The 27,901-nt window shown below is 39.0% G+C and overlaps 3 protein-coding genes across 5 annotated transcripts; 2 read left to right on the top strand and 1 right to left on the bottom strand.

The window, feature by feature from the left end:
* The first annotated feature begins 696 nt into the window (after nucleotides 1-696).
* Nucleotides 697-4,313, top strand: LOC149027060 (putative RNA-binding protein ARP1). 2 transcript variants are annotated; one of them, XM_089158706.1, is made up of 6 exons: nucleotides 697-1,295; nucleotides 1,395-1,533; nucleotides 1,674-1,800; nucleotides 1,902-1,938; nucleotides 2,099-2,327; nucleotides 3,166-4,313. In XM_089158706.1, exons 1-6 carry the CDS (start codon nucleotides 1,101-1,103, stop codon nucleotides 3,261-3,263), a joined length of 825 nt encoding a protein of 274 aa, XP_089014832.1. In that variant the 5' UTR covers nucleotides 697-1,100; the 3' UTR covers nucleotides 3,264-4,313. The 2 variants fall into 2 exon arrangements, with proteins under 2 accessions (XP_089014832.1, XP_089014838.1); XM_089158712.1 differs by having other exon boundaries at nucleotides 705-1,295; nucleotides 3,146-3,258.
* A 3,380-nt stretch (nucleotides 4,314-7,693) lies between these two features.
* LOC149027059 (uncharacterized) lies at nucleotides 7,694-16,866 on the top strand. Of its 2 annotated transcripts, none has more exons than XR_016173948.1 (3): nucleotides 7,694-7,992; nucleotides 8,143-13,823; nucleotides 15,254-16,866. XR_016173948.1 is itself a non-coding variant. In XM_089158679.1 (3 exons), exon 2 carries the CDS (start codon nucleotides 8,152-8,154, stop codon nucleotides 13,771-13,773), a length of 5,622 nt encoding a protein of 1,873 aa, XP_089014805.1. In that variant the 5' UTR covers nucleotides 7,694-7,992; nucleotides 8,143-8,151; the 3' UTR covers nucleotides 13,774-13,813; nucleotides 15,254-16,866. The 2 variants fall into 2 exon arrangements, 1 of the variants encoding a protein (XP_089014805.1); XM_089158679.1 differs by having other exon boundaries at nucleotides 8,143-13,813.
* Nucleotides 16,867-18,004: 1,138 nt separating this feature from the next.
* On the bottom strand, nucleotides 18,005-26,715 carry LOC149027058 (arogenate dehydratase 2-like). The gene is made up of 11 exons (XM_089158694.1): nucleotides 26,287-26,715; nucleotides 26,109-26,176; nucleotides 25,938-26,030; nucleotides 24,604-24,804; nucleotides 24,431-24,511; nucleotides 20,272-20,367; nucleotides 19,091-19,168; nucleotides 18,741-18,830; nucleotides 18,561-18,628; nucleotides 18,305-18,386; nucleotides 18,005-18,200 (listed from the first exon to the last, which is right to left on the bottom strand). The coding sequence occupies exons 1-11, from the start codon at nucleotides 26,543-26,545 to the stop codon at nucleotides 18,129-18,131; spliced, it is 1,188 nt and encodes a 395-aa protein (XP_089014820.1). The 5' UTR covers nucleotides 26,546-26,715; the 3' UTR covers nucleotides 18,005-18,128.
* Between the last annotated feature and the right edge of the window lie 1,186 nt (nucleotides 26,716-27,901).

The raw sequence follows: 27,901 nt of genomic DNA, 5'->3' as shown, positions 1-27,901 counted from the left end.
GGTTTCGGTGCATTAACGTCTTACATTTCATTAACGGAGTCTCTCTCTCCACTCCCCACTCTCCACTCTCTTCTCCCGTTTAAAAAGATTTCCTTCGGTCTCCCTTTAGATTTTTCCCTTTGACCGTTTCATGGAGCAAAATTGCTAGGGTTAATGTGCATGATGATCTAACAAGATTTTGGTCCATTGGATTGAAATCTCGAATAAAATAGAAAATTTTGACCTTTAAATTTTAATGATCGAGATCAAAATTTGGATTGAAAATTTGATATACAATCATATGCATTAAATGTCCAAACTCAAGCAAAGTCGTTCGTGGAAATATATAGACAAGACCGCAGCAAGAGGGAGACTGACAGAGATTTGGAATCTCAAAACACTTCTCGCCTATTCTTAGCTTAAAAGTTTTAAAAGCAGTTACCTTACACTTGTCGTCCGTCTTTAGGATTCTAGAGCAATTCTGAAGTGGTTAATTTTTTTCTTTATCTTTTAGGGTATGAATCTGAGCCGTCAACTGGCATTTCACATGATCTAATGGTACTTATAGGAGTTAGTAGTTGAGTAAAACACAAACGCGGTTACGCGGTAGAAGTGTAGTTGTAGAGTTAGGGTATGGATCTGAGCCGTCAACTGGCATTTCACATGATCTAATGGTACTAATAGGAGTTAGTAGTTGAGTAAAACACAAACGCGGTTACGCGGTAAAAGTGTAGTTGTAGAGGTGAGTAGAAGAAACACAAACGCGCAGCAGAGTTAGAAGAAGAAAGAGGGAGAAGGACGAAGAAGAGGGTGTGTGTGGGGACAGAGAGCAGAGCACGTTGGTGGGCTACAAAAAATCTATCTGTCCGCCTGTCTGTCTCTGTGTTTTCTCTGCTTATTTAATTTCCTTCCCAACCTGTACATCCCTCCCTCGATCTCCTCCTTTTCAGAGAAACACAGAGAGAGATACTTTCTCATATATCACTACTTATGCCTTTTCGATCTCTTTAAGAAGCCATACCCTATAGTGGTAGATTTCAAGTAGAAGAAGAAGAATTAAGGGTTCTAGTTTGAGTTAGTTCGCAGAAGCCGAAGCAGGTTGGATCTGTTAGAAGAAGACAATGACGATGAATAACAGTGGTAACATAATGGGGCAACAGTTCGGGGATACGACATTGACGAAGGTGTTCGTTGGAGGATTGGCTTGGGAGATGCAGAAGGAAACCCTAAGAGAGCACTTCGAGCAGTACGGCGAGATCTTGGAGGCCGTCATCATCTACGACAAGCTCACCGGTCGTTCCAAGGGCTATGGATTCGTATGTTTTCATCCTCCTCGGCGCAATCGCCGTAGAATGTATTTGATCTGTTTGATCTATGAGTGTGATTCAGGAGATTTTTTGGTTTTCTTCTCGCAGGTGACTTTCCAGGAGGCCGAAGCGGCAAAGAAGGCGTGCGAGGACGCCACGCCGGTGATCAACGGCCGCCGATCCAACTGCAACTTGGCTTCCCTTGGGGCTCGTCGCCCTAGGGCCTCCACTCCCCAGCAACTACAAGGTTTTTATTTTATTTTATTTTCTTTTCTTTTTTTTCTCACATTATCGCCGTTAATTACCAAAATGCCATTCTCCTCCTATGGGAGCGCTGGCAAGGTGGGGAATTTTTAAAGTTTGATTTGATGAGGTGGTTACGTATAGGATCCAACGGTGGAGCAAGGCCCATGTCATCAACAAATGCGACTCAATACCAATGGTATTACCCGGCAGGCAGACCAGCTTCACCCTACCATCATCATCCCCAGGGTCAAGCCGTTCCTTTCTATGGGTAATTCCTATATTCTGCTGGATCTTGATTTAACGGATGGGATTGATTTGCTCGTCTTTCCTAATGATAGAACCTTAACGCTGTAACCTTTTTCTCCTCAGTTACCCTTACTACGCCGCTGATTACGGTTATGATCCTGTAAGTAAATGTTTTTGATTAGCCAACTAATAACAGCAAGGATATTATGTGGGACCCATTACCCATCGATATGACTTCCGATGATCGCTGCAAATTTTAGTTTTAAAATTTTTATTTTATTTTATGTATATCTATGTGACTAACGATGAATAATGATCAGAAAATGGGGTACGGTGGAGGTGCTTATGTGAACGGGTCACACTTCTCACCACAGATGTATGGAGGGAATTCTAACACTATGATGCCGGTGTACCCTGTTTATCACTTCCATCAGTCCCAACCAATGGGCGGCGTACCTGCTCGTATGTTCACAACCACGACAGCCGGCCCCGCCACCACCACCGTCCCAACTCTCATCTCCAAGCCACCTTCAATGGCTCCTAATGCAGGTATGTTATCCTGCCCTTCTTAAATCTTTATTTAGGCCCGGTTACTTGAGTTTTGAGATTTCAAAAATTTAGAGTTTTCAAATCTATGGAGTCATGGTCATAAAATTAAATGTTTGATTTTTCCTGAATCTTTAGAATGAAATCTGTAGATTCATCTTGAAAAAATATTTATGGAGTCATGGTTCAAATTTTTAAGGCCTTTATTATAAATGTGGAATCTATACCTATAAATTTAAATATTCACACAACCAAAAACGGGTATAAATCTCTCATTTGTGAATCCAAAGATTTCTCTAGATTCATGTAACCAAATAGGCCCTTAAACAATTATACGTTTGGCAGTGGTGACTGGTGAATGTCTAACTTAGTAGGTCGGGGTCAAATACATGGGTGGAGCTTGATGATTGCATGGTATCATTACTTTAACATAAGATTGTTTAAAGCATTATACCTTGACTATCTAAATATTTAGGCTAGTCTCACTAGTATTTTATGGACAATATTAGATTTATGTTAATTTGGCCTCTTCTTTTATAAGGTTCATTATAATTTTGTATCATAATTAATCTGATGGCCTATTAGACCATAAATTAGCTATGAACTCAAATATCTCAACAATTATATCGCAGTGTTGTTTGGTTAGTAAAACGAACACCTTTTAGTGAAGTAGAAAAAGAAAAAGAACTCAACAATTATTAAGGGCTGTTTGATCGTGAGATATGAAAGCTGCAGGTCTTATTAGAAGAGAGGGCTAAGGTTGATTAAGATTTGGGTTGGGCAGCATAAGTTCAATTATTGTAACTGATATATACAAACAGTTTGTTTGGCTGTGGAATAGGTAAAGGGACCCAAGGAAGTCCAAAATTCTTGGAGGGAAGTTCTGATAACCAAAAGGCAGCTGATAATCAAAAGGAAGACCTAAAGGAAGATAGGTGACTGCTGTTGATGCTGTTCAAGAATCAGGGCAACCAACCATATATTAGTTCCAGTTAATGGGATTCCTCTCTTTCTCCTTTTATTCTTAAATTTTTTTTTATTATTCCTTAATATTCCTTGTTTAGATTCATTCATTCTCTCTAACCTGTATCTTAATTATAAACTAGAAGAGATACAACCCAATCCCATGAAAAGAAAAGAGAATTTCAAATGTAATATTTCTTGTTTACCTGATATTTTTTTGGTAAACACGACTTCTTTCAAATTATTAGAACCTGTCTCTTCAAACCACTCTTTCTTTCTATTTATTTTATTTACTTTCTGTTATTGTTGACTAAAGAAGAAAAGATAGGGCTTGACTTTTAATTGGGGTTCATGAAAATTAAATTAATTAATTACAAAGGCAATAGACTTCACTCTCAATATGGTGTATGGTCTGAAAAGCTCTTTCTTTGGGTAGCTCTTATTATAATCTAAGAGTTGGTTTTGAGGGAGAAAGGAATCGCATAAAGGAGTCATGCTAGCACCTTGTATAGCACCTTGTATATTTATAAGTTTCTTTCTTTTGTTGAGGACTAAAGGATCATTTCAAAAGAAAGAACAGTGATATACGCATATGGATCTTTTTTCATTCTTCTTCTTTTACTCCTTGGACTCGTGAAGCTTGTCTGGTGGATGCCTCGGCTGTAGCTCGTTTTACTTCCTATGTGAATGATTTGCTTACCAAGAACAAGAAAAGAAAATTCTTGTTTAGCTTGGTTTACTACTGGATAGACTTGCCTTTTGTAACTTCAAGAACAACAGACTGGTAAAGATAGTTTAGGAACAAAGGCTGTGTACAGGAAGTCATTGGGTTTATATATTGAAATTGTGCTTGAAATATTAGCAACAATCAACGACAACAGATCACTGAGCTTAAGAATTGTAGTCATCTGTAACCCTGACATATGCATATAGGGTTATATTGCTAGCATATGTACGTCTCTCCCATATCCATATCAAGAAGACCAGGAACACACCTTTGGATGACCCCAAACCCAACAAAATTTGATTGTGCCTCACGAGAATCAAAGTTATGAACTGGAGAGATATCAAATTGCATATGTGCAGCAGAATCAGATCTGAAAGTATTTTTCCTCTGAAAAACCGTTCCTTCTCTTCAGTATATAGGGAAGGGAAGCAATCAAGAATCTAAATTTTGATGCTTTTTGAATTTGTGGTTAGCATCAAGGAGTTTGATGCACCACCGGGGGTGGTGGTCTAGTGGTCCCAAGCTCACTCGATAAAAAGTCCGAACAGTCTTTGGCCTGGACATGAGTCATACTGGCTTCTGTGGACTATACTAGGCCTTCGGTGGGGCTCCGCTGACGTGGCCCAGTCCTTGCGCTGGTAGTGCATAGGGCTAATGCATGCATAGGTCGCACTCGATAAAAAGTCCGAACGGGGGGTGTTAGGTCGCCGCTACTACATCCCCTCTTTTTATTTACTAAAAAAAAAAATCTAACGAGTTTGATGCTTCTTGTATTTCTCATACCCAACATAAACATATGATGGGCTGACTGATAGGGAAAGCCCACAAGGCGAATAATATAATTTCAAGTATTCCATCAAAACTAAACAACTGATGTTGTTGTTCAATTCCACCACTTGATTCTTAGATGCCCATCTCCTTTGTGCAAACCACAAAAAATTCCAATTAGTATCTTTTCTCTTCCACATGGGTTAGTCAGCCCAGCTCAGCCCAGACCAGCCTTGAGCTGGGTTGGATTGGATTGGATTATTCCAGCCATAGATCAATGTTATGTTGAACCAAGGCCTCACTAAAGGTAGCTAGGGTTTTAAAAGGAAGCCCGGTCCAGTAAGAGGATGCTGTAGCCCTAAGTGTCGGTCTGTGGACTGTGAACTATGACTTGTAATCTCCGTGTTGTTCTTACTTCTTGGATACTATTGATATTGATTCATAACAAATACTATAATCCTTGACTTCAATAATTTGAAGATGGACTTTAGGGTTTTTGAAATCATGATTCTTTTATTTACTCCCAAACAAAAAAAAAATCGTTATTCTTTTTGGGTTGAAAATTAAGATCATGAATTGGAATCAATTCCAATCCGAAAACCTCTAGTTGAATGATTATTTAGATGACTATGCCCATCTCTACACCTAATATTAGATTAGATTACAAGTTGTAGTTATCAAGCATTTAATTGGCTAATATACAGGTTCCAATTTTAATAATATTCTAAGTAGGGGCGGAGTCAGGATTCAACATTAGGGAAATTAGAATGATCTTTTTACCCATTATTTTTATCTTTAAAAACTTTCCAAAGAGGGACGGGGAAAAATGCTGATATTTCACACTAGAAAGAGGGCTAACTGATTGGAATTTTTTTTTAAAGGCCTAAAATGGGTTTTTAAAGAGGGGGGAGGCATCCCCCTGACCATAGGGGAGCTCTGTCCATGTTTTGGCTAATAAATGGTGCTATCGGACATGCACCTTGCCTAGTACTTGAGATGTAGTTGTTATATATAATTTAAATATAGGTTAGGGCTTTCGCTCTTGGCCCAAAAGAAATTAGAACTCTGACCTCCTACATGGTGGAGCTGGTATTTTGCCAACTAAGCTACCCCACGAAATTAGTCGTCTTAAGCTTTTATTTTAGATAGTTAACTAAGAAAAAAAGTATCTCACTTAGAGATTTAACATGTGACAATAATTCAATCATGTGAATTGGATTATTGTCTTTTCATGTGAGCAGATGATCCGCATTCGAAACTTAGGGCCTACTGGTGAATGTAAGTTCTTTTTTTTTTTTTTTTTTTTTGATAAAAGAATATGAAGATTTTTTAATTTACTTTAAAGCACTTACAAATATTAATTATTTCTCTATTACAATCATCCGTCATATTAGACGTTGTATTAGCTAGTTTTTCAAACTACATTTGGGGCATTAGGGTTGGGAATTTATCATACTTCACTATTTTTGTTGTCTTAGCAACTTTAAATAACATAGGTAATTCACCAAGGGTCCATGTTCCTCCTAATGCCTTTGGTAAGTAGATAACCCTTGGTAGTTGGTCCTTATCTCCCCTAATTCTAGCCCATTTGATTTTGCTTTGTCAACTCCAAATTGTAACCCAAAATGTGTTGCCTACAAGATCTTCTTCGTATTTCTCTTCCAAAATTGATAGGTGAATATAAGTTTAGCAAAGTTTTTGGGGTGTGTGTTGGCGGAAGGGCATGGTCGGAGTTGGGATCTTCTAAACCTTCACAGATAGAGGATTGTACTCCCCCGTAAACGTTTCCATCATATATTTATGAAAGAAGTTCACATGTGATCTATCTTGTAAATGTTCAAAGGTGAATTTTCCTTTTAAATGTATGATAGAGAAATGTGAAAGGAGTGTAGTCTTCTAACCTTGCAGGTAGAGGATTCAAACTTGATGATTGTGGCTAATCAAAAAAAAGTAAGAAGAAAGTGTGATCCAATCTTAGGGGGGAAATGTGGGTAAAATTATCAAAAATAATTATAAAGTGAGGTAACACATTCATTTGGCCAGATCTATGATGGACCATTTGTTTGTTGGATAAAAAGTGTTAATGGTTAAAAGCACAGGATCCATACGAGTAGGGTGAAAGGACATAGATAAATGAAAGAAAAGTAGAATATATGGGTTTCATAAGTTTTTATGTTTTTCATAGAATTTCATATAAAATGGTAAGATATTTTTTAAACATGGGGTGTGAAAAAAAAAGTGTCAAATGAGCAGAGAAGCTTTCTAATTTAAGGAAATTTGCTGCTCATTGTCCTACATCAAATTACTCAGCAAGTGAAACTATTCTCTTGCACATGACATTAGCCCAAATAGTTGATGGCATTTGTTATCTGAGATTGCTTTTTGAAGATTGTACTTTTCACTTTGTTCATAGGCAATCGACTTAGTAGTTTCTACCAATAAAAAAGATCAACTTAGTAGTTATACAGTGAGCAAGCTAACCAAGTCAGTGGTGGATATAACTTATTGGCTTATATCTACTCAATGGTTTTAGAATCTTTGTAACTCTATTTTATCGGGTTTTGTTGTCTTGATTAGAATCTCAATCACACAAAAAAAAAAAAACTAAACTTTTAAGATTTTATTCAAAGGAGTATACTTTGGCACTCCCTTTTGCCACTTCATTTTATTCCTCTGGACCTAACAAAGGTCTTTTTTTTCTACCAAAAAGAAAGAAAAATAAAGGGTAAACCCAAAACTATTTACTATTATTAATTTAAACTAAGTAAGAGTGGGTAATTCTACCAACACAAGCTCAAATTTTTATATTTATTTTCTTTCAAAATATCTTCATTTTTACAAAAAAATTTCGAAAAGAACATTTTGATGGATTTTGTTATTTGAAATGACGGGTGACGTATCCCCTACACCTGCAAGGGGTTATCGTCATTCGAAACTATTCGCAAATCGGACAGACAGCAAGCCTTGCTGTCGCAAAATGGATCTTGATCAAATTCTGAAATTCTACCATATTAAATCACTCGTATTAAGATTTTCAAAGAAACTTTTTAGTAGTTAAATGAACAAATTTTCAACGCCATTTCATTCCGTCTCTCGTTCTGTCTTTGTTTCCCTCTCTCTTCAAAAATCAAGAACAAGAAGCTTCACCGGGTTTTCCTTCTTCATGGAGCTACTCTGAGAAGCAGAGCCAGCGTTCATAGCTAAAACCAGGTACTTTCTTCCTCTAATATTTTCGAATTCGAGGTTTTTCCTTTTTTTTGTCTTTTTAAATCTCGTGAACTTTCAGGTTTTTAGTAAGCTGAGATCGTGAAATAGGAATGTTTGCTTCTGTTTTGTCTTTCTTTCTATTCTTGAACTTAGGGTTTTACCATGTCGTCTGCTTCCACGAACGAGACTTCCTCCGAGGTCCTCGACTTGAACGCCGTTTCCATCGGCGAGGATGATGCTGTGGTAAGGGTTACAGAATCCACAGTTGTTATCACACAGTCTGTAGATGAAAACCTAGCGGAGCAGGTCTCGGACGCTCAGGGCTCTGCGCAGGGCACTGACCCCGAAGACCGAACAAACGATGTTGAAGTGCCTGATGAAGGACGGAATTTGCTAGAAACATTTGCCCGAGGTTCTGATGTTTGTGATCGGAGCACCGGTGCCGATGATGGAGTTCGGGGAAGTACTGAAGAAGAAGCATCTGGTGATGTGGGTTTGATCAAAGTAAATTCAGAGAGTGTTACCAAGGAATCTGTAGATGAGGGTGGTGATTCGAAATTAGGATGCCAACCTGACGTGGCGCTAACGCTGAAACTCGGTGCTTTTGATGCCGAAGAGCTGACAGACAGGGGTGACGCTACACAAGTTGAGTATTCTGCGACGATCACCGAGTCGACTTCCGAGGTAATCCACGTTGCTTCAGATGAGAGAGCTGCTGAATTGGAAAACTCTGAGGTTTTGAATTCCAAAGGGAATGTATCGGAGCCGATGGATTTGGATGAGAATCCTTCTTTTTCGGATAAAAACCAAGGTTTGGAGGTTGATAGGGTTTGCGGAGGCACCGAAGGCGTTGGTGCCGGAGATACGGATCCTTCTGTAAGTCTTATTTCTCCTTCAAATTGCGTTCAAAATACTACCTCGAGCACAGGGCAGAGTGACGAATATCCTTCTTTAGCTGGGATACAAGAGCTAGACGCTCAAATAGCTGAAACACCTTCTAATCGGGTAATTAGGGCTTCGAGCGTGGACTTACAACTCACTCAGGCAAATGCAGACGAGGGGGCTGCTGTTGCAGTAAATACAACCCTAGCTGCTGAGGATATTGATGAATCCAAAGCTGCTGTGTTGGACCAGAGCATGGATTTATGTATAGCTGAGGCAAATACAGGCAAGGGGGCGGCTGTTACAGTAAATGCAACCCTAGATACTGAGGCCCATGATGAATCCAAGGCTGCCATGTCGGACCAGAGCATGGATTTCTGTCTAGTTGAGGCACATGCGGAGGTGAGGGCTACTGTTACAGTAGATACAGGTACAACCGAGGCTATTGATGAATCCAAAGCTAATATGTTGGACCAGAGCATGAATTTGCGTCTCACTGAGGCAAATACAGACGAGGGGGCTGCTGTTACAGTACATACAACCAGGGCTACTGAAGCCATTGATGAATCCAAAGCTGCAGAGTTGAATCAAAGCATGGATTTAGGTCTTGCTGAGGCAAATGTAGATGCGGGGGCTGCTGTTGCAGTAGATACATCCTTGGCTAGCGAGTCCAGCGATGAACCCAAAGCTGCAATGCTGGACCAGATTCAGGGTGTAGATATTCAAATTGCAGGCTCTTGTGGTTATCATCATGAAGATCAAAGGATGAGCTCATCTTCTTCTGAGCTGGGTGCTTCTCCATTAGTTGATAATCGGTCCATGGACATTGATTTTAAAATTGTTGCAGTAGAAGGGCGCTTTAAGCTACGTGAGAATCTGACTCCATCTTCGTCTGAGCCCATCGCCAGTGGATCTGATGCGGTTAATTTAGTTGTAGGTTTGGGTAGTTGTCCTCGCACAGATCTTGGAAAGAAGGTTGTAGAGGTTTTGAATGAAGATCAACAAACAGGGTTAAAAGGGATTGACACTGATGCTCATCTGACTCAACCTCAATCTCAGCCTTTCAGAAGTGATTCTGATGCAGCTAATACAGTTGTAGATTTGGGTGGCTGTCCTTGCACAGATTTTGAAGAGATTCAAAACATTGAGGCTAATGCTACTCACCATGCTACTGATGCAAACCAGAGGACTGTGTCTAAGTTTTTGAAGGAAGATGGAGGGACTGCTGCTAAGGAAATGGGAGACGCTGTGGGTAATCCTGGGCCGGATGGAACTGAAATTTTAAAGGATGATGGAGGGAATGTTGCTATGGAGATGGAAGGCACTGTTAATAATCTGGGGACAGATGGAAGTGAGCTTTTAAAGGAAGATGCAGGGATTGTTGCTGAGATGGGAGACAATGTTATTGTTCCTGGCATAGATGGAGGCCAGAAGACTATTGATGAGGTTTGTGAGGAGGAAAGAAGTCTTGTTACAGAGAGGCTAGATGATATTTCCTGTCAGGACAGAGATGGGGGCCAGGACACTGCTGGTAAAGTTTTCCTAGATGATGAAGGAGCTGGGGTTAAAGAGATGGCAGATGAGGTCACACATCTGGGCAAAAACTTAGAGAAGATGACTGCGGATGAGGTTGATTTTGAAGTTGAAAAAGCCAAGATTAGAGAGGTTGGAGATGGTATTACCTCTCTGGGCGCGGATGGAGACATGAAAGCAGTTGATGAGATCTTCCAGAAAAATGAAAAGACAGATGTTAAGGATGGAAACCTGATGATCCTCGATGATGCTTTGGAGGAGGGTGATGGAACTGAGGCTAAAGAGACCGCTAATGATGTCACCCATCCAATTAGTGACCAGAGGAATGTCGGACAGGTTGTGAAGGAAGAGGAAGGTTCTGGGTTTAACGAGAAAGAAGAGGACACCAAATATTCTGTATCTGACTACTTAGATGAGGAGAACTTAGCAAAAAATGTCAGCAGGGTTGGTTCACATGTAAACCAAATGATGGAAACTTTAGAGCAGGTTACGACTACCTCGAATGCTGGAACTGCATCTGTAAATGATAATCAGGTTTTTTATGGCCTGCCAACAGAAGAAGTTAATTTTTCTGTTTCTGATCTAGTCTGGGGTAAGGTAAAGAGTCATCCCTGGTGGCCTGGGCAGATTTTTGATCCTTCAGATGCATCAGAGCAAGCAATGAAATATCGAAAGAAGGACAGCTTCTTGATTGCGTATTTTGGGGATCGAACCTTTGCTTGGAATGAGGCATCACTGCTAAAGCCCTTTAGAACTCATTTCTCACAGATGGAGAAACAGGCTAATGTGGAGTCATTTCGTAAAGCAGTTGATTGTGCATTGGATGAAGTTGCAAGACGAGTGGAGCTGGGGTTAGCCTGCTCCTGTACATCTGAAGACATTTATTCAAAGACTGGGTTCCAGATGATTGAGAACCCTGGGATTCGTAAAGAAGCAAGTATGAGAAAGGGTGTGGATGATTCCTTCGGTGCAAGTTCTTTTGAACCAGAGATACTTGTTGAGTATATCAGAGCGTTAGCTATGTTTCCAAATGCTGGAGTTGATAGGCTAGAATTTGTCATAGCTCAGGTGCAACTAATGGCTGTCCATCGCTCAAGGGGGTACTCTTCTTTGCCAACATTCCAGCTGTGCGGCAGTTTGGTGGAGAATGAAGCTGACAATTTAACCTTTGCAGAAACAGAGTATTCAAAAGCAATTGCTGAAGAGTCTGCACCAATATCTGAGAATGATGATGAAGTACTATCTGAGGAAGTCAAATTTAAGAGTCGTGATGGCTCCTTCCGGAAGCGTAAGAACACCTCAGAGGATGGTGTACATCCTTTCAAAAAAGAAAGAAGCTTGTCAGAGTTGATGGCTGGGAAAAAGGTTATGTTAGCTGATGATGGTGATGAATCGGTCGATAGGAAGTCACTTTCCGTGTTGGGGAAAAAACGTAAATCTGGTGATTCCCATGCTGATGATTCAGTGATTCAAAATAGGAAAAGAGGTATTTCCTTACCAGGGGCTGCTGATGCTGAGTTTGTTCAGCCTAAGCGATCTTTCAAAGTTGGTGAATCCATCTGTAGAGTTGCAAGCCAATTGACTGGATCCTCTCCAATTCTTAAGTGTAGTAGTGAAAGGCTTCATAAAGGTGCAGTTAAGGGGGATCAGAATAGAGAAAATTCTATTTGGGATGGTGATGCTGTATCTCCAAGAATTCCTGAACAAAGAAGAAAGGTAATCCTTCCAACGGAGCACTCATCCCCAGAAGAGATGTTGTCCCAACTTTGCTTGGCTGCTCGGGACCCAATGAAAGGCTATAGTTTTCTGACTACCATAATAAATTTCTTCTCTGAATTCCGAAATTTTGTTTGCCTTGATAGTGCTAATTCTTGGAAGCACAAAATGTCTTTAGAGAAAATGGGTGGTAAAAAGAAAAAACCACCCAACTCTAACATGGACTCTGCTGAATCATATAGTTTTGAGGATATGCAGGATTCTTACTGGACTGACCGTATTGTCCAGATTGGTCCTGAAGAACAACCATTGGAGAAATCCCGGAAGAAAAGAGGAAGGCCTAGGAAAAAGATTTTCATGCTAACAAATGAAGCTGACAATTCTCATCAGTGCATTCCTGCATTGGACATTGAGCAGCGAAATCCTGATTACTATGCTGAACAGCCAGTTGAATTTTCAGTGGGCAGTGTGGGTGCCAATTCCAAGGACCACAACTCACCATCAGCCCTAATATTGAGCTTCTCTGAGGTTGATGCAGATTCTATTCCTTCAGAAAAGAATCTGAATATAATGTTTAAACACTTTGGGCCTCTGAGGGAAGCAGAAACTGAAGTCCTGAAAGCAACTAACTGTGCTAGAGTGGTGTTCAAGAGGCATACTGATGCAGAGATAGCTCTCAGTAGTGCGGTGAAATTTGGGATTTTTGGACCAATGCGTGTCAGCTACAGGTTGATGTCTTGGCCACCAACATCTGCTGAGGATTTGGCCTTTTTTGAGATGCAGTTCCTAGAGTATGAGGTAGCACTAGGCATGGAGGGTATGACACCTCAACTCGCAGAAGATATGGCACAAGGCCTGGAAGATATGGTACCAGAAGGTGTAGAAGATGCGGACTCACAAGGAATAGATGATATGGATATGGGGCCACTACTTATTGAAGATGTAGCATCGCAAGGCATAGAAAATGGAGAATCACAAGGCATAGAGGACATGGATATGGCACCATTATTCATAGAAGATGTGGCACCACAGGGCATAGAAGAAGGTAGGGCATCACAAGGCATAGAAGATTTGGAATCACAAGGCATAAAGGATTTGGCACCACAAGGAGTAGAAGACATGGAATCACAGGGCATAGAAGATGGGGCAATGCAACACAGAGAAAATGGGGCACCACAAGGCATTGATGATGAGGCATCACAAGGACTAGTAGATGGGGCTCCACAAGGTATTGAAGATGGGTTGTCACGAGGAATGGGAGATGGGGCATCCCAAGGAGTGGCAGACATGGAATCACTAGGCATAGAAGACGGGGCAATGCAACACATAGATGGGGCACCACAAGGTATTGAAGATGGGGCACCACAAGGAATGGAAGATGGGGTATCGCGAGGAATGGAAGATGGGGCATCGCGAGGAATGGAAGATGGGGCATCGCAAGGCATAGAAGATGGGGAACTGCAAGGCAGAGAAGATGGGACGCCACTAGGCACAGAAGATGATGCACAACACCTTACAGAAGATGGGGCACCACAAGGCATAGATGGTATTTTACCTGCAGGACACAACAAAGAATTGGCACCACAGGCCATGGAAGATATGGTACCGCAATGCATAGAAGACGTGGCAACTGCAGGAGGCTGTACATCTTGATTTTTTATGTTGCAGATATCGTTTTGCTTGAAGGTTTCAGGTATTATTATGTATGTCTCTGCAATGCTGAGGAAGCTTTGTCCTTTAAGGAAACTAAGTCATCTTCAGGTAGATCATAACAGTGGCTTACAAACTGGTTGACAGCAGACTTGTTCTGCAGTTGGGACCCACCACTCTGTGCTTCACACTTGGGTATCCAAGTGCAAGGATTGATCTAATCGGAAAATCTAACCATCTGGTATAATTTGCTTTGAATGGCAAGCAAAAACCCTGATGGATCAATTCACTAGGAGCCACAAGAGGGGCGATCGGCTTTAGCCTGATACCACCAGTCCAGGCTGGGCTGGGCTGGGCTGATATTAACCCACACCCAATGGCCTGGGCTGGTCAGCCCAGAACACTATATATAGTGCTAGACTTCTAGCCCAATATAGATGAGCAGGTATTTGTGAGTTTAAGTCTTCCAGTCATTTCCCCCCCTCATTGCACCAGCTCCATAGATCATTTTGAGTTGTTGCAGGACTAGTCAGACTGGGTTTCTTTCTTGATACCCAAATGCTTCTACTAGTTATGCATATTTTACATTTATTTCATATATAATATATATTAATATATTTACTGATTATATAGTTGATTCCTACAATGATTTTTTGAAAGATGGGTCGGCTAATTTAGTGTATTCTTCTGAGTTGTCATCACTTTAATTCATATTACTTAGTATTAGTAAGATCAACATTCATTTAAATATTATTAGGAAGGCCAGCACCAACATGGCCTAAGAGCCAAAGTGTTATGGTGAGCAGGATGAGGGCTAGGCTTTTTCTTAGTGTGGCCTAAGCCTCCAATATAGAAGTGTGGCTGTGCTTGGCCTGCCTTACCCAGCCTGTCTAGTTGCCTAATACCATGTCTTCTTTATTTTCAAAACTTAAAATTTTTGTACTCCGCCTACCTTTTATGTTTCTGGAATACGTTTTTACTTCCACCTCCTGCTATATTTGTTTGTGATGCCGGTGTCTAGAAAGTAATGTGGTTCAGTACCAGGAGGGAATTTCAGATTCACCATATGATGAGGTCACCAAGGACTCTGAATAGACCAGATAAACCTTGATTACTTTCCTCTTGGTGTTCAGCAGAAAGATGCTGACTTTCATCAAAATTTGACAATTTTGACAATTTTGATTTTTTTCTTCCCTTTTTTTTTTTTTCCTTTTTTTTTTTTTTTTTTTTGGGGGGGGGGGGGGGTGGTGTTGTGTGAATGGTCTCGGTTCTGTTGGTGCTTGCTTAGGCGACCTTTAGAAATTTGTCCCGTGGACAGTTGTCCTGCTATTGCATATAACCCGTTTTATGTATTTGATGTATTGTCCTGGTGGTCTACCTGAGATGGCTTTGAATTTAATCTTTTGTTACATCCTGCTCTTTTTTGTATGTTACATTCATCAGCAAATTTTTTTATTTTTTATTATTTTTTTAATATTTCCAGGTCTGGTGGTGGATTCAAGAATGATGGTAGAGATGCCATGTAAAATGTTGGAGAGTCACTTTTTTTTGTTGGGGGTGGGGGGGGGTGGGTTAATTGAAGGGCTGCTGAATGTGATAACTGCACTGTTAGGATCATCTTTTTAGCTGAGATTATTTTCCCCATGAGGTCTGTGCATTTTGGCTTTTGAACTTATTTGCAGCATGCTCTTTGTTTTGAAAGGCTCATGGAATTCATTGTGATCAATGTAAAATGGACATTCTCAATCTTGCCTGTAGATCTGTTTGTACTGAATTTGGTCCCCCGAGTTCTTAGTGACTTGGAATTCTTTCTTCAAATACTTGTTATCATCTCTATGTTCAATGTCAATGTTCTATGATGGAAAAGCTGTGTTTTTTTTTTTTTTTTTTATCCTGGTGCCAATACTCTTATTTTCAATCAAATGGGCATTAGAAAGGTTACATTTTTTGGTTCTGAAAGTATGTTCAGCTCTTTTATGGTTAATGCCTGCTTAACCAACCTATTTTTATGTGGTGTATCTGGTACATCTATCAGTGTTTGTGGTTGGTTAGTTGTGTGAGGGGAACTTTACTTTTTTCTGGAGCTTATGAAGTTTACCAGTTGCAGAGTCTGGATTCTCACATGTCTCCCTCTCATGTTTGTTACACCACACCGTCTTCACATGTTAAATTATTGACTATTATTTTACATTTCTTTTTGCATATAACTAGTATTCTTATGTGTTCGTAGGGAAATAAAAGAAAAACATTTCCTGCTAGCAGTAGAAATTCCCATGATTTATTTGATTGATCTGATTTATATTAGTGGGAATTTGTTTACTCTTTTTGAAAAGCTAGGAACTAAAATATTAGCCCCGAGTAATGTTTAATATTTGTTGTGGTATGAGAAGTACTATTTACCCCCTTCTTTTAGTAGTGGCTGGATACAGAAGGAACTCGAGTGTTTAGAACTCAGTATGACATCATATAGTATATCATTGATCCTGTCAGTGGTGATATATTTAGTACCGTGCGTTTGCAGGGTAAACTCTTGTTGTGAATCGAAGGAATGGGGACTTGAGTCGCAAGAGGATGGGATTCTATTGAGTTTCTATTCGGATCTTTACAGTACTAGTAAACTGTATGATCCCTGTAGAGTTGGTTTGCTTCAGATTTTGGGTATGGAAGATAGGTGACACTGAGTGAGTGAAGAGTTCACCAGCTCTAATGAATTCTTTCCAGTAAATCTTTCTCCTCCTTAAATGAGCTAAATGCAGGTACATGAGATCCTTTGTTGGTAATGGCTCTTCTAGCCCACCCACCTTTGTTGCCACTATCCTTAAAGATGTTGTGTCTTTCTGGGTGGGGGGTAAATGGCATTAGTGTAGGAGATACACCATGAAAAGGATAACGCATGCAGGTGAGATAATACTTTATTTTTTCCATGTTTATATGCACAGGAAATGGGGAATGTTTTTTCTTTCACCTATTCATTTTTCTTCAAAGACAATTTGGCGGCTTTGAAGAGGAGATGAGAGAAGAAATTCCGCCTTTTTACCAAAAAATAATTTCACCTTGTTGAGGGCATTTACTTGTTGGGCTTTTGGGCGGGGGTGGGGGGCATTTTTTATGATAGATTTTTTTTTTTTGGGGCACTCTATATGCTTGCTGTGTATTTGGAGCATTTGTGAAAACTAAAACGCTAGAGATTATTTGTGATTTCTTCCACGCACATTTGAGAAATATCAAATAGAGAAGGCTAGAAAAACTTTGGAATTGGCCTCTTAGAGTCCTCTTTCTAAGATTTAGTCTTGTTGTCTCTACACTTGCCCAGCTCTTTCACCCTGCATGAATCTTCTACTCGCATGAAAAGAAAGTTTTTAACTCATATGATTAGGTTTTTGACATGTGTTTAATCTTAATTTTTTATTAGTAAATTAGTTAAAATTGAAATTAACAATATTTTACACCATCACAAAACTTGTTGAGATTTGACCCATGTATTGAAAATTTTGGATCAAAATCAAAGGAAAAGGATTTTCTTCACCATTAAAGGGAATGTAAAAGAGGTACCAGGCAAGGTAAAGTCCAGTACTGCTTTCATCCATCATCTTCCAATATTTACGCGTGCCACCATTTTTTGCCGCTCAAATTAACCAATTACTAGTTCGACTCTGTTATCCCCGGAAGAAACTCAGATTAAAAAAAAAAAAAATCGATCTCTCATAAGTGGGCCTACTCCGTCACTTATAAGAAAAGCATGGAAGCAGAAGATTCCATAATGTCCGTTAATTATTTTTTCGAGAACTTTCCACCACCCACTGAGAAAGTACAAAAGAAAGTATGCCACCCGTTGATTATTAAACTATGTGGTTACGAATTCACTTAGGAGACCCTTATTTTTAAACAACGCCGTTACCAAGTAAGGTCTAATTATCAACACTGTATGGGCCTGATTGGTTACATGAATCCGAAATCTCTGGATTCATGAATCTGAGAATTATATCTGTTTAGTTGTAAAAATCTCTAGATTCATGAAATCTAGAGATTCATCTTTTGACACTAAAAATGTGAATGTAGATTTATGGGTAAGGGGTGAAATCTAGAGATTTCAAAAAAGCTATACATTTTCACAAAAATCACGTCGATCAAATAATTTTTTAGGATGAATCTACATATTTCATTCCAAACCAAACATTTAATTTTATAAATTATAACTCCAAAGATTTGAAATCTCTAGATATTTGAAACTCATGTAATCAAACAGGCCCTAAAATCATTACAGGTTTAAAGAGATTCATGTTAAGTTAGAATTGCACAAAAATAGATCTTCCCAAAACCCAACTGCCATTATAGTCTATATGGTTCTTACCAAAAAATTATTGTCTAGATGGTAAAAAGCTACTATCAGCAGGGTAGCTCCCTAGCACACGAAGAAATGTAGCAAATTCCTGCCAAGGAAATAAAAGTTTAGATCCTTATGATCAAAATCAATATCTATGAACCTAAAATTGAATATAAAAAAAGAAGAGGGGTTTGGGGATGGGAAGAATACCTCAAGATGCCTAAGCGCATTTTGAGACCTCTGTTCAGCCATTGATGCTTCAAAATCCAGATAGAAAAGATAGTCAAAGTACCTGAACGTAAGGTTCAAATTTTTATTTAGATGCGTCTCTAACAGGGTTTGATCTCTTTGCTTTGGATAGATAACAACTATCTTTTTATAATTCTTCAAGTCTTTGAACTTGAAGCTGAAATGGCATTCATGAATCCAGAAAGCAAAATGGAAACTTGGGGTTCTCAGTAATTACGTTAAACATCCGTCAATGCTGTTATTGGGTACACGCAAGGGTTGTTGACGCAAGGGGCGGCTCTCAATCTGGTAAAAAATGAAAACAATAATTTAAACTATTAAAAATCATAGTGTCACACATATAGTCACTCCCAAGGTAATAGAAAAAGAAATGCCAATTCAACAACTAGAAGTGTACCTTTGTAAGGTTGATATTCCTCATTGAAAAAACGTTAAGGGCTCTGGAAAGCACGCCAGGCCCCTCCTCAAGAGAGAAAACTATACTTGTCTGAAAGAAATAATAGCAGCCCTCAAACTCAGCTTAATAAATAAGAAACCAGATGAACTGATCAAAACTCAAAAGCCAACAATATTGCCCTTCGTCTCCCATGGACTGACTCAAAGTACTACTAAGATGAATTGTCATTCATTAATCATTTAAAACTTAACTTAGCTGGTGGGTCGGTGTTTGGAATGGGCACTCTCGCTAACATAAAAATCAAGTACCATTAAAATGATTTATGACAAAATTACTGTCTAAATACTTACCTTGAATGGCCTGTCAGTGCTTGGAATAATGGGCTCTCTTGCAAGCATCAAAAATCGAGTAACATTGTCAGAATCATCCTACATAAAAGATAACAAGTGGAATGAATCGTTATAGCACCAACAAGTTAAGACCTTACAGAAACATTTGTACAGGCAGAAACACAAAATGATAGGCTTAATTTAGTTCTCATAAGTCTTCAAAAGACTCATATACAAAATAATAGGGTTATTTTACTGCACATAACCCTTCGACTAAGTTATATATATCTTTGGCCTTCAGTCTAAAAGGTTTTCTTGTAATTGACTACTTTAATGGGCCTATAATATGACTAGTAAGGAGCATGAATTTGTTTTTCTGGATTTCGGGGGTTCTAGATTTACTTACTACCATAGTATCTCCAGCTTCTAGCAATGGTTTGAAAGTCCTAGTTGTTCATGAATTTTTTTTTTAAAGGTTTCGTCATGAACTGTATACGGGCAGGGCTTCCCCACCCCAAGTAGCTTCTTAATTTAAGTAGTTCTAAAAGCAAGTTCGAAAGCAGCTCGTAAGGGATATGGGTTTATGGATTAACTATTCTCTTATGTCAAACCATGTTGATTTATTGTACGAATGTTAAGAATTCCATAAGATGAATTCCTCAGGCCAGAGAACTTTATATTGAACCTTTAGTTGATTCTCATCATATGCTGCTTTCACTTTAATTCTATATTGTGTTTGTTATCAGAATCAGCCTGTTCTGTTAGTTTTTCATGTTTCAGTTCTCTTCTTGAAGATTGATCTATTGATTCTCTTCTTCATTATATGTTTTGGAGCCTGAATTATTGCCTTTAATCTGTTCCCAAGATAAATTACCTGTTCCATCCTCATCATGGAGGTACAAATTATCTGATCCTTACTGGAATAAAGCTGAACTTTTATTGGACACAGATCAAGGTCCAGGAGTCATCAAATTCTAGCTTGAGTCTTAAAGACTGTTTCCTAGGTGATTTCTGTCATGTCAAAATTTTTATTTTTCTGGTTTCCATTCTGTTTCCAATACATTCCAGCTCTGTTTGTTGAATACGTCACATAAGTTTCTCACATTTTTACACCAGAGGCCCTAGTTCGTGGCCACAATTAGAAACTTGCAATTCTTTTAACTCTTAATTTAGGGTTAGAGTTATGTTTTCTGCAGAAATACCTGAATATCTTCAGCTAGAATATTCAACCCATAGATCTTTGCTGCTTTAGCGCTAGCAACCGCTCCCGCATCTTGAAATTTGTTGGCAAAAATATACTACAAAAAAGGCACTGGCTTAAATCATGATGAGGAAAAAACTAATTACTTTAACAGTTTTCATGACAAACCAAAGTGGTTTACAGAAAAAAATCTTTTGAGTATACAAACTCAACTACTATAATAGATAACTCTGCAGTAACTGACCATCGAAAGAACGAAAAAGATATGTTAGATGTCTAAGGTAATGCAAGTGGGTTGTCCAAAGGGACTCATCTGGAACTTTGGTATTAAATTGCTATTTGGATGCATCCATATATCGAACCAAAGCAATTATAGATCCTGCCATTTCTTTCTAGTTTTGGGTATGTTTCTGAGTGATTTGAGAACTGACAGACCAAACGTGACCACCAAAGAGTTGGCATAGAAACTTCCCCCAACTGTGCACACATCTCAAAAATAGCTAGGTGTCCAAACCAGCCATGAATTTTGACCAAACCAAAGTGTACTATGGTACCAGGAGCGTTCCCACCGTGGTGCATTCCTTTTGTTTTATGTCCTTGGTTGATAATATGAGTCAGTTGTTAATTGTTAGTCCTAGTTGGAATGAGTTTCCTATTCAATTATGATTGTAAGGAATATAATAAATAAAGGGGCATACCCCAAAATAGCTCTTCAAGCTGTCTTTATTGTGGTTCAGCAATATCTTTCTCCTTCCCATCATCTCTCTTTCTCTCTCACATGTTCTTCCTCTCAAGTATTGGTTTCTGGTTGAGTTGGAATATATTCTGTTAAATGGTATCCAAGTGTTAATAAAATCAGACTCAACTGCACTTGGCTCTGTTTTTCAAATTATAAAGAGCTCTCGTTTTGCTGGGTTGCAGCATCCTATGCACTTCATTCTACCAAAGGCCCCTGTTCATTGTGATCTAATGATAAACTAGGGTCCCATTCATTTGAATCTTATTTCTGGTGGCAAGTGCTGGGTATCTCCTTATAATGACAGCTGAGAATTCAATTAACACAAATCAGGTCAGTGGATGTCTCTATAGAAGGGAAGGATGTTCTTAATTGGTCAGGATTATTGATGTCCCTCCCAATTGAAGTCCTTTTATACCATGTGATACTTTGTCTTTAGAGTTTTTGTTTCATTTATTATAATTTTATAATTTTTTTAAACTCAATTTTTGCAATCAATCTGCTTCAGAGCTGCAGATTGCTACAAGCTTTAGGATCATTATTCCCCTCTCACCACACCCCCAAAAATAAACCACAAACCCAGACCCCCTGGAGAAACAGAAAAAAAAAAAAAGAAGACATGAGAAAGGTCCTTTACCCTATTTTTAGGTCTTTCTGACCTACTTAATTATACCAACAGATTATCAGCATTCAGGTTTTTCGGGTTTCGGATATCAGTAATATCCTGCATTCTCACATCCTCAGCAGTTGCATCCAATATTGAAAGGAACTTCTTTTATTGTTTCCTTGATTTTTCTCATACTTTAGAGACTATCAGGTTGTGTTTCTATTAAGGATTACTTGCTGGCCGGAGATAATTTACCTGTCCTTTTACATTATATTGGTTCAGTCGTGTGAATGGCTGATTCTAAAGCTACAGCAGACAATTTGATGTCCAAATCATCACAATTGAACTCAATATAGCTAGAAATTATCTATTATGGTCTCCGGCAATCAATGCATATATTGATGCAAAAGAAATTAAAATACTTTACATCTGGTCCTCCATCTGTTGATTCTAAAATCCTCCATGATGGGTGGATGCATAAGAATACCACCATCATCATAAGATTATGGAATAGCTGGGTCCAGCTATTGCAGCCAATGTTATGTCCCACCACACTGCCCAAGGAGTATGACTTGAAGCAGAGCTTCTTCCTTTTAAGATATAGAGTTTTAGGGTCTGGCTTAAAGGAGAAATTGTTTTGATTTAAGCAGGGAGACATATCCTTATATGAGAACTTCAATGCCTAAGAGGTATGAGACAAGAACTTGAAACTCATCAGCATCTAACTTCCAGCCTGGAACAGTGATAATCCCTGTGAGATGAGTCTTATGATGCAAGTTTATGGCAAGCTTAAATCTAAATTATCAGTCTGTTAAGAGCCAACTGCTTTTGGGGAAAAGGTGGCTTCCCATATGAGACAATTGCTTGTGTACAGCATATTATTATTTCTTCTAGGTTTAAAACTACACCCTCTCCTAAACTTCGTTTGGCATTTGCTGCTGGACGTGACCAAGATTCTAGCGTCTCTAGTAGAGGGCCTGGCTCATGGGGAGTCACCTAGGAGATCAAAGTCCAGGTGGTCAACAGAGTCAAATCCTTCAGACAATGTATTTTTTATGGCAAGACCTTTCTTCTTATTGACACCTGTTGGGCCAAACATGGACAAACAGAGTGCATCCCACTGTTTGCTAACTCATCATGCTAGGTTCAAAAACATGTCTAAAACAGCTGTCTTGACCAGGCCGAGTTTCTCAAGATCTAGACAAGTCTCTGCATTTCTTTTTGGGTATTGAAATGATGCTTCCATGGGGAAATGGCCATAATTGGCACCAGAACTTTAAAAGAAGCTTGTTTCGGGCTTAATAAACTAACTTCAGTATTCATATTGTCAGAAGGAAAACACCTAATTTGTGCTTTGGTTTTGCATCCCTGGTTAAGTAGTAAATGCTGAACCCTGAAGGTAAGACCGCTTATTTTACACCTTTTTTTTGAGGTGGTGCAAGACATAATTATGCAATAAGTAATAAAGACACATACTTAAGAAATAGCTAAAGACTTAAAAGTTTCTACCACAAACCACAAGATATTGTGAAGTTGCAATGAACATACATACCCAACCAAGTACAATGAATACAAAACAACAAGACATTGTGAAGTCACCATCTGGCCTCACTCCAGATGCTTGTTCAGGTTCCCTAGGGAGTGGGTTTGGTTTTCGAGACACTAGTCTGGCTTTACTATTTGTGATATGGTTGGCAAATTGGTGCTCAATTCTATGATCTCTCACTTGTGGTGGGAGCAGGATCTCAGGAGATGGACCCCCAAATCCAGGTCTCTTGAGTCAATATGGAGAGCCATTTGCTTAGACATTTCAGCTAGACTTCAGTCCTTTCCCCAACCCCCAGTTTGCGACACCCCAAGGAATAGGACTATTGCTGTCCCTGGGGTTTAGGCTTCTCTCTTTTGCAAGCTAGTAGGCTAAAATCTCCCCCCCTCAAAAAAAAAAAAAAAAAAAACTGGCCCCTCCCTTCCCCTCTCTCCTTTCAGCTTGTACATTCTTTCTCTCCCCTTCCTGGGGCTTTGGTCAATGAAATTATTCATTCATCCAATAAAAAGTACAATGAACAGTACAAGTCATTATCTTAGTCTTCCATCTCAACTCTCAAGTCCAATAATACAATTCTGAGTATGTAACTGCCTACTAATTAGGTTCAGATTCCTGAAATGTTCGATACATCACCAAGATTTTTCCGAGATTGTCAAAATATTCAAAATTCAGGTTCAATTATTAAAAAATGTACATGTTTTGTATCTCTTATGTCATCTAATCTCGAGAAATTCAAGAGCTTTTGAATTAAAGCTATATGATGTAGAACCTGTGCTGGCCCGAACCAGCTTCAAACAGATCAATGGGACCAGGTCAAATCAGCCTGCCCAACTGATCTTGTTGGAGGACCAAAAAGAGGCCAAAACACTGTTCATGTGAACAGTAACATGAAAAGTGTCACAGCCCTTTCTTGGCCAAAATTCAAGAGCTTTTCTGTCAAGAGATAAATCCACCTATCCACATTCTCTATTCTCATCTCTTTGTTTATATTTTTTTGTATCTAATTCTCTGGTTTGTGGGTCTAAGTGGGAGCTAAGTCACCTTTGATTTTAGCCTCACATTACTGTACCTGATGATAGTACTGCCATCTCTAGAGGTATGGATAGATGGCTCATGGACCCATTCATTGTAATTTGAAACATTCAATTATTTTACTGTCTTTAAATGTGAGGATGCCTGCCCACCGCCCACCGGGGGGGGGTTTGAACATGACATAGTTTCCATTAAACTGTCTCATTTTACCAAAAGAAATATCAAATTGACAACCATACCTGAGCAGCACCAGCAGTATCGTCTGCAGCTTCTCTGACAACTCCCATCTGAGTTAATGTGTTCTCACATTGAGCAAGAGCCTGAGAAGTAAAGATAAGGAATACATAAATCCTAATAAGAAGCCCAGATAAAATTTAGATGAGATAAGCAGCTAACCTAAAGGTTAACATACTTGCGGGTGGCTAAGAACACGTTTTAGATCTTCCAATTTAACACCATGATTAGCTAGCAAGCAATGTTGGATTGCAAGGTATACTTCCCCAACAATATGTAACTTGTGTCTAAGTAAGAGATCATAATTTCGATGGATGCTCCCCCCAAGAGAATTCTCAATTGGTAAAACTGCTCTATCAACAAGCCACTTTTCAACAGCCTGCAAGGAAAGAAATACAAAGGATTTTATATCAGGAAAAATGATAGAAAAGAAGAGGGTGGCTTCATAGTTGTTTGGTGGTAAGAGAGAGGTTGAGAATTGAGACATGCAGAGAATTAATATTTGGTCTAAAATCATTCATCCAAAAAAAGGGGGGGGGGAATCTGCTCTAAAGTCATAATAAACCCAAAGTTGAAGATTGAAGATTGAAGATTTAGCTTTAGGATAAATTAGCAGTTGGTATGGATGGATTTCAACAACAAGCTGATTGAGCTTATCTGCTATGGATTTTCAACAAAGAGCAGAATAAGTATATGCAGATTTGAAGGATGAGGTCAGATGATGAATTATGAGCACCAACAATAATCAATATAAGATTAACATGCACATGTTCTCAAATTTAGATGCGAAGAGATCTAGTCTAAAAATTTATCTAAAGTTACAAATAATCAACTGAGCTAAGGTGAAACCACTAATATGTTTTACTTTTCTATTTCTGTTTTTTGAGGTAACTAGAGGGATCTGTAGAGAATCAGTATATGGCACCTGGCTTGGGGATTACGAAGGTCCTTCAACAAAAGATCAGAATTTGACCACAATGTCATATACCTCATAGGCAAGGCCTTCTGACAATCTTTGACTCATTAGAAGTTTTTAAAAAAAAAAGAGTTACCACCAGAAAAACAAATTTGTTATGATTGTTAATGTTTAAACTATCGTGAAAATTTTAACAGTCAATGTAGGATTCGAAATCTTCTTTGGGAATACGCATAGAAGGAGCATATAACCATTGGACACTCAAATAGTCCAAATTTGTCCCTTTTGCACCTCTGAGACTTTCCTACAGTTAGTTTGGGGAAAATAAAATAAAGTGGCACATATTACTTCAGCTTTGGCTATTTCGGACCATTTCACTTCTAACCAAGCGGAACATTTTCTTCATTTAGGAAGGTAACCAAGTGGATCATTCGAACCTAATTAAAGTTGTAGTCGAAAAGGCAACGCTCCCATAGAACACATCAATGTTTTATTAACGAGTGACGTCTTTCATTGCAGAGTGGATTGTAGGGAAGAGTCTAATCATCAAGAATAGAAAAGGAAAAAAGGATAAACAGAAGGGAAAGAGGATTTACATTGAATGCAGTGTCGAATTCTTCACAAGAAACGACTTCGCATTTCGGGTACGCTTTTTCAGCCGCTGATTCACTGTACGCACCTTGAACTCCCTGAAATCCAAAGTCATCAAACAGGAGTCGAATATGAACTCATAAATTAAGACAAAGGCACACATGGTAGCTTCCAACCTGATACGCGACCCGGAGAGGAGAGTCAGGGCTACGAGAATCTGACATATCAGCGATAGTGAGAGGCTCTGAAACAGACTCGAAACCCTAAACTAAATCAGAACTAAGAATGCTAATCCCAATTGAAATGAAAAAAGAAAATGAATATAAAGATTCGTCTTCTGAGTTATTCGTTTACTTGGAAGTGATTGCAAATCCCTGGAAACGAAAGGATCAGCAACACTGGTCGGGTAATCGAGCGCTCGAGAGTTCTGTTTCTTATCCTCTCCTACAGAATCTGATGCAAATATCTTTTGACAGCTTTTCAAGGATTTTCTCGAATGGACTCTGATGAATCTTCTACCATAAAGACTTTGATTCGCTGAAGCGATACTCGATATGAGTTTCTGTTGTTCGCAGGGAGAACTCTTCCAAGCTCCACCCAAATGTACCGCCATTGAAGGCCTCCTTGATAGATTCTTGATTTTGTTATTGAGCGAATACAAGGTCAAAAAGATTCCTGTTAAAGAGGGTATGGCTTGTTGGATTCAGCTCGTCTGGTTGTTGAGCCTAGAACCGTCCCTCCTTCCTTTCAAGCTTCAAAAAGAGTTCGCAAACGGTTGAAATGTTGCATCTAGTTAAGGGGTTAGATATGAATCAGATTCAGATCCAACCACCGGTATTCTTTTACTTTCTTCTCAAGAGAAACGCCAGTCATCTGGATGACACGTGGCGTACACGAGTGCACAGCCAGCGCACGAGTTTAATCCTCGACTTTAGTTGTTCAGACAGATTAGAATTAGTTAATAACATCAATCTCCATCGCATAGCGCTTCACATTATTATTAACCATCAGATCGGAATCTGTATATATCCAAATGTTTTGGTTAGACCGGTAGTTGAATATTACACGGTTGTTCTGAATCACGAACTTCTTGTAATGAAATTATATTTAAACAAACACCCATGCCGCGAGTTTTTCTACTCCCTACAGAGTACAATCTAGGATTTTTTTGTATGTGAATTTTATTTTACATTCTAGGATTTTTTTGTTTTTGAATTTGCAATTTCAACTCCTGAGATCCCTTCGCATCGAAGGGAACCCTAGGTGGAAAGTCCTTTCCTGCTCGATCCTTCTTTCGCCTTCTTAAGTTCATCAAATGCATCATATAATAATATAATATTAGACATATAAGATAACAATTTAATGCACAGATTCAACTTTCAGAGACAATCCTTTCAATTGGAGCTCAACTCAACATACTTGTCTTTCACTACAGAAAGAACCGCCTCAACAACTACGGAAAGACCGTAGCTGAATAGCTTAACACCCACAAGCGCCAATGACCGCAACGAACATCTTTGACCCAAGCAGCTCAAAGATCCTCTTCAATTTGATAAACGAGAGAAGTTTAAGGAGGGATCGAGCACGAAAGGAGTTTCAAGCTAGGGTTCGATGCGAAGGGATTTATTGAGGGTGTTGAACTTGTAAATTCAGAAACTAAAAGTCATAGAAAGTAATATAAAAATTTCATTTACATAGTTTTAAGTCCCTTCTTGAAAGGTATGCACCTCTAGATGGTGGCACGGTGCCCGACTATCGTAAAAAGAAAGCATGGGTAATTTACATTATGAAGATACGTCATAATAATTTACATCATGAAACAAAGAAGATGCAAGGTCATTTACATCATGAAATATGGCTTTCCTCTTGCATCATCCCTGACCAGTGAGGATGACGAGGACAGAAGTATAGCGAAGAAAGTAAAACCTTGAGGGGATTGTATGGAAGTTTCCTCCGTTTAAGTGACATA

The sequence above is a fragment of the Hakea prostrata genome, chromosome 1 (genome assembly GCF_041222555.1).
Source record: "Hakea prostrata isolate BN-2017 chromosome 1, UWA_Hpros_2, whole genome shotgun sequence".
Taxonomy (NCBI): domain Eukaryota; kingdom Viridiplantae; phylum Streptophyta; class Magnoliopsida; order Proteales; family Proteaceae; genus Hakea; species Hakea prostrata.
Note: the sequence above shows the minus strand (reverse complement) of the source record. Positions and strands in the feature narration are given on the sequence as shown.

Bases quoted from the DNA above. Each gene is read 5' to 3' on its own strand.
- LOC149027060 (XM_089158706.1), top strand. From the start codon at position 1,101: ATGACGATGAATAACAGTGGTAACATAATGGGGCAACAGTTCGGGGAT. The intron at 1,534-1,673 runs GTTTTTATTTTA...GGTTACGTATAG, and splicing joins CACTCCCCAGCAACTACAAG to GATCCAACGGTGGAGCAAGG. The intron at 2,328-3,165 runs GTATGTTATCCT...GCTGTGGAATAG, and splicing joins TTCAATGGCTCCTAATGCAG to GTAAAGGGACCCAAGGAAGT.
- LOC149027059 (XM_089158679.1), top strand. From the start codon at position 8,152: ATGTCGTCTGCTTCCACGAACGAGACTTCCTCCGAGGTCCTCGACTTG.
- LOC149027058 (XM_089158694.1), bottom strand. From the start codon at position 26,545: ATGGCGGTACATTTGGGTGGAGCTTGGAAGAGTTCTCCCTGCGAACAA. The intron at 26,177-26,286 runs GTAAACGAATAA...AGTCTGTTTCAG, and splicing joins GGATTTGCAATCACTTCCAA to AGCCTCTCACTATCGCTGAT. The intron at 19,169-20,271 runs GTATTTCTGCAG...TCTTTTATGTAG, and splicing joins TTCTAGCTGAAGATATTCAG to GATGATTCTGACAATGTTAC.